The following is an 8,751-nucleotide window of genomic DNA, read 5'->3' as shown; positions in this document are numbered from 1 at the left end:
GGGTGATCTTGTACACAAGGTAGAACTTCCAGTAGGTGATGTGCACAGGAAAACTGAAGTGGATGTTTAGTCTTATCACAAACACAAAGGGCATTTTATTGTGTTTTCATTTATCTTTTATTATTTAATCATGTGCAGTCCCAATCCACCACAATGCAGAAGCACAAGTCCTCCTCCTCCTTCACTCCTTTCATAGACCCACGTCTGCTCCAGATCTCTCCGTCCACAGGCAGTGCTCTCAACAACGTGGGTGAGTCAAGTCACTGACACACACACTCGCTTTTTGAAGAGAAAGAGGCAGTTAACATGCAGAATCGTGCTTGGAATCTGGCCAAAAACTAGTTTTCCCACACCTCCATTTTGTTGAACTCTGAGCCATTTTTCACAGTTAAACAATGTTAAGGTGTGCAGTGATGGTCAAATGCAAACTGTAGTCCTGAGTACTTAATGTGAACAGTCTGCTACACTCAGGAGAGTCTAAATCCATCCTCAAATCTCCTGTTCTTACTTTGTAATTTCATGGATCCCCAGGCCGGAGCTACTCCTTTTACTTAAGAGAAATCTACAGATAAAAAGCTTGACTAAATAAATGTTTTCACCCTCGACGTGCCAAACAATAATTGGATGGCTCAGTGGCCCAGTCTATAAATAATAATTAATAGAATTGACTAGGGCTGCAAGTAACGATTATTTTGATAATTAATTAATCAGACTATTATTATTGAATTTTTTATTTATCGGATTTGATGTTTTGCTTATTATAACTATATAAAACGTTGAATCAGGGTATTTATGTATAAAAGTGTACTTTAATAAAATTCTAAAGCAACATATTGAGCTTATAGTGGCTGCTTGTGCATGGGGAATTTCCCCTTGAGTTAAATTTTGTTGTTGTTTGAGTTGTTTGTTTCCTAAAAAAAAAAATTAAAAACAGCTTTTGAGTATCCAGGTGAAGCAATTTGTGTAAATCAAAATTTTTTATTGTTTTTTAATAATAACCATGCAGCTATAGATGGTTTAGCCTGTTTGTCTGCTCCCTGGCCTTGGCTCTGGATAGTTACTGGTTAACTAGTGCTGTTCTGAGACAATGTCCGATGCTGCAATATATGAGCGCAGCACCTTTCTGAGTTGGATGGATACTGTCCCGCCCTAAAAGGACAGCCTTGCTCTTTAAATTGCTCCAATTATCTAAGTACACATTGTTTTTGGAGCACTATTCAGCGACCATAACCTGCTCTAAGCTACCCCGCCACGCCGCATTGGGATGAGGCCCAGAGTATATTAATACATTAGACATTGCCTTCACTAACTTACACACCTCTATAATGTTAGTATATAACTCTTAGTAACCTCTGACTGTCGAAGGCATAAATCATTAGCTCCTCTGTGAAAAATCTTAGAGAACCTATGATTTCCTAAAAACCTAAGCTGACCTGCTGCACCCTGCAGCGGCACCCTGGCTCCCAGTATACGCCTAAAGTGTGCTGCTGGTGCCCCTAAAGGTCAAGCTAATTTCACGTGCCTCAGAATAGAGTCTCCTATAACCAGAGCTCCTTCAGGTTTTTCAGCAGGTGCTTCTCTGAGGAGAGCAAACCTGTTTGACACGTGAAGCGAAGAGGAATTGTCGCTGGCAGGGGGAAAGACTAACTATACATTCCCTACTTCAAACACCGAATAAGCTGAATGCCCACCATATCAGAGAAATTACATACCTTGTGGTTACTGTAGTGTGTGTGTTTGCGGTTCTGTCAAGTATGGCCTCCATTTACTGCTTTAAAACAGTAAAAAAAGTGCCCTTCCAAACAGAAAAGGAGAAATGCAGCTGACAGAAAGGTCTTTTCCATGACCACAGGATATGGCTTCTGACATGGTTGCCACACATTGCATCATTCAGAGTTAAATAACATGCTGCAGCTAAAACATATTAATCACTGCAGTTATTATACAGTGGCAGCTCTCACCTATTTACTTTGTTAAATCCAGGTGTTGATTATTTTTATTTTTTTTTTTTTTGGGCCAGGCAAACGTGTGTGTGTGTGTGTGTGTGTGTGTGTGTGTAAATGAAGAATAAATGTACAAAAACCTATTTAAATGTGTATTACCTCTTTTAAAGCTTAAATTGTTTCATTTATAAACTCCCCATTGTTCCAGTGCAAAGCGATGAGGTCCCAGTAGACATGAACACTGTTTCCATCTCATCTTTTGAAATGCTTAATGACCAAATACAGTTGCGAATTTTTTCTAGCTCAGACGAGTAAATTGCCCGGTGTGGTTATTGGAAGTATAGTCAGTCTTAGAAAGCATACAGAACACATTTTTATAAATCTCCAAAGAACGTAATGTTATTTCTGTACTGAAAAATTCAAATGAGAAAATGTGTATTCATGCAATAAGCGGTCAATTGCACATTTTTAAAGAACTCTAATCTGTACTAGATTTTGATTGAACACTTCTGTCCCATATTTAGCTGTGGGGTTGATTGTTGTGCAGTATGAGCTGTGTTTGACCTATTTGGTTTCTAGGTTATGGGAATGACGCGAGACTGCAAGAGGCACTGAGGCAGGATGCATCACGCAAGGGCTCCGTGGTGAACGTAAACCCAGTCAACACTCGACCACAGAGTGACACGCCGGAGATCCGGAAGTACAAAAAACGGTTCAACTCCGAAATTCTGTGTGCTGCTCTGTGGGGTAAATATCTTCTTCACACATACACAGTGCATACACTGTAGGTGCGTTTACATAGAGCGAATAAATAAACTGTACAAAATAAACAAATCGGCAGTGTAAACTCGTTAAACCGATTACTGCCGTCGAAAATCGGAATGTCAAAAAAGTGCACATGTGAACGTCGCTAGTGTGGTGCAAACCTAAACTGATTCTGTGAATACACTTCTAATGCAATTTTATCAATAGCAGCATTTATTATTTTTTATTTGTATATGTGCATCAATGGATTTTTCTTTCTGTTGGTATGTGTTTGATTAAATTCAGCCAAATACCCTTTAGACTTTAATTATTAGGGATTTGTGATGATGTCTGATCTGACTGAGCTCTTTGCCAGTTGTTGTAGCGTTGAATTTGTAACATATACAATTCTTCACCTGTTTTCCTAACAGGTGTAAATCTGCTGGTCGGGACAGAAAGTGGTCTGATGCTGCTTGATCGTAGCGGTCAGGGGAAGGTCTATCCGCTCATCAACCGCAGGCGCTTTCAGCAAATGGACGTCCTGGAAGGTTTAAATGTGCTGGTGACCATATCAGGTACTTTTTTCCAGCAGTTTGTGTGGACATTGTATTGTGTTCTCATGGGGGAAAAAAACCTTACTATATTTCCTTTATTTGAATGTGTGTGTGGGTGTGTGCGCGCACACGTGCCAGTATATAAATACATGTAAGAGTTCACTCTGTACTCGTTTGTGTTTTATTGAGGAAGAGTTGCTAAAGCATGTTACAGCTTCCCAACTTCTAAGGAAATTGAGTAAACCTTGTCACGCTCAGCACGCAGCAGCATTTGTCAATTTACGTGCACAGTCTTTTTCCATTACATACGTTTTTAAAGTACTGGTGTCTCAAGCCCAGAACTTGAGGGAAAACCTGTGAGATTTTGAAAGACAAACTTCTCATTTGAATCGGTCATATATTTTTGGCTTTATGGTTAGATAAATTCAGTTTGTTTCTATGTTTGTTTGAAGAAAGGACAATGTCAGAAAGCAGCTCTACAGAATGCGGATACAAAATATTGCAAGAAGCCAGATTTAAATGGAAATGTATCTTCTTTACGGTATATTTGAATAACATTCATTTAAATTATTATTATTTCACAGCTTTACTTAATGTTCATACAGCAATAAGTGTGTTTCTTTTAGCTTTAAATATGATCCACTGAACACTGATGGAGACCTGGACATAGACCATTTTCATAAGTGAAGTTTAAGTGACTTATCCCCAGCAACCACAAGGCAATGCAGTTCCATTTAAAGCAAATCTCAGTGCAGTCCTCAGCAGCAGGGAGTGATTCTAAGGTGGAGGATGCTCCAATCCATGGTAGACCATCAGTATTGGGCAGGCAGGTTCAGAAGACAGAAAGAGTCAGGGACACAGGCATCTGAACAGGCATCTGAACAGGCATCTGAACAGGCATCAGAGAGAGAGAGAGAGAGAGAGAGAGAGAGAGAGAGAGAGAATAATCGTGTGAAGAAGGAGAGAAGGGGCTTGTCAGCAGGTGTGCTGGTCATTTAAGTGTGCTTTATCCAGGCAGGCACTCAATCATATGACGAACATAAAAGACCAAAAGTATGCTGTGTAGGTTGTTATCCCAAATATCTTTCTTTCCCTAAACTGTCCACCAAACTCCTTGAGAGAAATGTGTACTAAATCATTCATAACCTAAAGAAGTGATGTATCGGATTAAGTTTGGTTTATTGGCTCATATGTCCTCTGCATTGAGAGCCTGCTAGTTGTAGGAATGTGTTCCCTGAATAACAAATGTTATTGGCATAGATATGTTTGTTAGAAGCGGTTTCCCTCGTTTAATTTATCATTTATTAGCAAGATGGTCATGCTTAATAAGTCTAATAATAAGTATCTGTGCAATAATCGGTTATTAAATTATGCCCTTGATTAGTTTTAATTTGTTGTACTGGTTGGAATATGCTTTACATCACTATAAAAGCAATGCGGACACTTCGGAACTGATGAGTTTTGCAAGTTTTTGGTTACAGAGTTCATTGTTCAAGTCGTGCAGTAGAAAACCCCTGATTATTTTATCTGCTTTTTACTGATTTTCACCAACTTGTTTCCTATTCCTCCTGTACCTCCTTTTTCTCAGGGAAAAAGAATAAATTGCGGGTGTACTACTTGTCCTGGCTGAGGAACAAGATTCTCCACAATGACCCAGAGGTGGAGAAAAAACAGGGATGGACCACTGTAGGAGATCTGGAGGGGTGTGTCCACTACAAAGTTGGTATGTTCCCTTTTTCTTTCCAGATAATTTAACTCTCCAGAGTTCAGACCCGAGTTCTGAACACGATGAACAAGCGATTCAAGTATTGCCAGATATGAAGGTGTAACACACTCACGGGTTGGACGGGAGGGAAGCGCTTAGGAGCTGTTACTGATTAGCATTACACTACCTGTTGGTCACATTTCGTTGTTTGAAGGTGTGCTGTGTGACCTGCAGTTCTACAATTCTGAGATGTTAAAGGGGGAACATACCAGGAAATTGACCAGTTCAGTAGATCAGTGTTGGTATTTAATTAGCAACATTATTTTGTTCCAGTTGTTTATGTTCAAGCTGTGTGCAGGAAAACTTCGCTGTTAGCTGAACAGCTGAACACCTGTTTATTAGAGCAAACAATTGAATACTTTAACAATGACTTTAGTCATGCAATTGTTTAGCAGACCAGCTAACTTTTTACATGCTTTTGTGGTGTTAATAGGTGTCTGACAGAAATATGAGGTTTTTATATAACAATACATACACTTTTTTTTTTTTATTGAAACAATTTTTTATGTTATTATTTATAAGCTACCTACCTAAAAACATTTTTTACTTTTAATTAAAATAAATATATAGTTAAAATAACTGAAAATAGATTGTAGCAATTCATGAAATAATTGAGATCAAATAATCAAAATATGAGCGACATTAAGCTGCTTCTTGGCATGATGGTAATTTTTTCAGGACATACTGTACAGCCATTCTGTAAGAAAATCTTTGAATGTAAATATGTCTTGAGTGTATAATGTAACCACATGATATATTTGCAGCATGTCAGCTGATTTGTCATTTCTTTAGACCGAACTGTGTTCCTCTTTTTCAATTCATTTCTAGTGAAATATGAGAGGATCAAGTTTCTGGTCCTTGCACTGAAGAACTCTGTGGAGGTGTATGCCTGGGCCCCAAAGCCCTACCACAAGTTCATGGCTTTCAAGGTCAGTAGTGATTCATATCACCATGACCACATTTTGTTAAATAGACATTTTTCAAATGATTCCTTTGCTGTTTTAGTATGTGGGAACATTTTTTTAATGTTCTGTTGTAGGCCTTTCTTCATACATTGTACATTGTTTCTATGCTCCAGTCTCTTTAGCCACTGCAGTCAGACTCAGTATGCCCTCTTCTCTGTGAGCAGGCAGTATTACAGTACAGCTGTGTTTCAGCTGTTTGAGCAACCACAGCTGTAGATTTGGTTAGGATTGGCTTGACCAGTTAAACAGAATATATACCTGATGAATTTACTAGTTTTAGTATTCATGCCTATAATTTTAACGAAAACTCTTTCATCTCAGTCATTTGGTGATCTGGTGCACAAACCCCTCCTCGTGGACCTGACTGTAGAGGAAGGACAGAGGTTAAAGGTCATCTACGGGTCCTTTTCAGGGTTCCATGCTGTGGACGTTGACTCGGGAGCTGTGTATGACATTTACCTGCCCACTCACGTATGTGCTGAAACAAAAGCAGTAATCGAAAGATTATGTCTGTCTGCAACCAAGTACACACATCCTGACTCTCGCTTTGAATTCTTGCTTGGCGTTTAGATCCAGACCAGTATTCAGTCACATGCCATAATCATTCTGCCAAACACGGACGGCATCGAGCTGCTCGTGTGTTACGAGGACGAGGGTGTGTACGTCAACACCTACGGCCGCATTACAAAGGATGTAGTGCTACAGTGGGGAGAGATGCCCACCTCCGTGGGTATGTGACACACACACACATTATTGCGATGTAGCCCTTTACATAGACTTTGAAACTAATGTGAAGTTTTTATGTCATGGTTTATCATTAAATTGATTAGCATTAAAAAAATATACTGTACAAACGGGAAATTGTAGCATTCTCCAGTAGCTTTTTTTTCTGTTTTGATTATTATTATTTTTTTTTAGCATACATTCGCTCAAACCAGATCATGGGTTGGGGAGAAAAGGCCATCGAGATTCGCTCTGTAGAGACTGGCCACCTAGATGGAGTTTTCATGCATAAGAGAGCTCAGAGGCTTAAGTTCCTTTGTGAACGCAATGACAAGGTAAGATTTACTCTGCCTCTTTCACACTCACTCACACACACACGCACGCACGCAGCTTGTTGAACAAGTATTCCCCCTCAGGGATTTTCCCGAATGGATTGTATATGTTGCCTCAGGAACATGATGTTTTCACCTCACAGTTTGAGAACCTGTCAACGTGTTTGCTTGTTATTTGTTTATTCCCAGGTTTTCTTTGCGTCAGTGCGTTCTGGAGGTTCCAGCCAGGTCTACTTCATGACACTCGGGCGCACATCCTTACTCAGCTGGTAAACTCTCCCACTCAGCCCGGAATGACCAATCCTTTTTTTTGCGTGACGACAGCGTTGGGAAACCCTTCAGCCATCACACATCTAAGCAAGCAGAGATCCTCAGTGTGATCAGCAGAAACCACATTAATTTCAGCGACCCACCTGCTGTCGTAAACCAAACTGAGAGCTGTATAGATATTTTCAGTTTAGATGAAGAAAACCCACACACGTGTGTGCAAGAGAGAAAGTCCTGGCAGGAGCTCTTGATCTTACAGTATTATTGCTAGCCTGTGTAAATGTTTTCTTTCTGTAGAAGTCCCTGATTGACCAAGTGGTAGAATGAAGGCGGACGCCATTTAACTGCTAGGGAATACGAAAGAGTTTCAGGATAAAAGGTAAACGAGAGTGAGAGTGAGAGAGAGAGTGAGAGAGAGAGAGAGAGAGAGAGTGTGTGTGTTCGTGTGTTCGTGTTCAGTAGGTCTCGGAAAAGTGAAGCGTATTCACATTATGGACAGGTATGTATGTGTGACGCGTCTAGGAAAGAGATGGACCATGAAAGAATATTTTAATGCTATTATTATTATTAATTATTAGTAGTAGTGCCATTATTATAATTATTATTCACTAATAATTATGTGGATTCTCGTAATCTTCTACCTGTGATTTTTAAAGCTCGCACGTTCTAACCGTTTCCAGCAAGATATATTTTTCATGTCAGCCACCCTAATATTTCCAAATGGCAGAAAGCAACAAGCAGGGAGATTGTGTCTTAATTAGACTGGCCCCGCCCCTTTTCTCTCACTTGGCAGGTGAGCGTTGGATCTCTGGCTCTCTTATGCCTCTATTTACGAGAGATTGTATAGACCGTATCTGAAATGATGCACCTGCTGTGAATGCGATATGAAAATAAAGGGAAGTAGAGACTTGTCACCTCAGTCACGTGTGTGATAAACCAAAACGTTCAGATTTCCCAAGAGTTCGCATTAAATCACATCTTGAGATGCGGAACTCATGTCACTCAAGCCCCCGGACCCCACAAACTTTTGATTTTTAGGATTTTTTCCAAATATATATGATGCACTAAGTCGGAATGTAGTGTGAAAATACTGTTCTTGTACTTAAAGTTGAAAGGCATGACTTCACGCAGTTTCTTTTTTTTTCTTTTTCTTTTTCTTTAATGATGTTTAACAGAGTAACAATAACAAACTGAGCCTGTCTGAGTCTATTGTGCGTGACCTCGGAGTCGTTTGCTGTCGTGAGCGGTCCTTTATGTTCAGCATCATCTCCTTATCACATTAGTGTTCTGTTTTAGTGAAAATCACACACTAAGTGTTTTATTTTCAATTTTTTTTTCGTTTTTTTTGTTTCTTTTTTAAAACCTGCTCAGTGTTGCATACGTTTCAGCATGATCAGTGTGATTCTCTCTGCCTCCTCTGTGGCTTCCTGTCAGGTGACCTGCCGCTTGTTAATATTA

General features: G+C 39.6%; 1 protein-coding gene across 6 annotated transcripts in view; it reads left to right on the top strand.

The window, feature by feature from the left end:
* map4k4 (mitogen-activated protein kinase kinase kinase kinase 4) overlaps positions 1-8,207 on the top strand; it is a 59,714-nt gene extending 51,507 nt beyond the window's left edge. For all 6 annotated transcript variants that reach the window (XM_046845848.1, XM_046845850.1, XM_046845846.1 and 3 more), the window contains 9 exons: positions 139-250; positions 2,523-2,690; positions 3,119-3,262; positions 4,830-4,964; positions 5,835-5,935; positions 6,293-6,442; positions 6,542-6,701; positions 6,890-7,029; positions 7,216-8,207. In XM_046845848.1, the coding sequence (XP_046701804.1) occupies positions 139-250; positions 2,523-2,690; positions 3,119-3,262; positions 4,830-4,964; positions 5,835-5,935; positions 6,293-6,442; positions 6,542-6,701; positions 6,890-7,029; positions 7,216-7,299 (1,194 nt within the window). In that variant the 3' untranslated portion in view covers positions 7,300-8,207. The remainder of the gene's footprint in view (positions 1-138; positions 251-2,522; positions 2,691-3,118; positions 3,263-4,829; positions 4,965-5,834; positions 5,936-6,292; positions 6,443-6,541; positions 6,702-6,889; positions 7,030-7,215) is intronic.
* Positions 8,208-8,751: the final 544 nt, after the last annotated feature.

This window comes from Silurus meridionalis, chromosome 3 (genome assembly GCF_014805685.1).
Source record: "Silurus meridionalis isolate SWU-2019-XX chromosome 3, ASM1480568v1, whole genome shotgun sequence".
Lineage (NCBI taxonomy): Eukaryota > Metazoa > Chordata > Actinopteri > Siluriformes > Siluridae > Silurus > Silurus meridionalis.
This window is presented reverse-complemented; position numbering and strand designations above follow the sequence as displayed.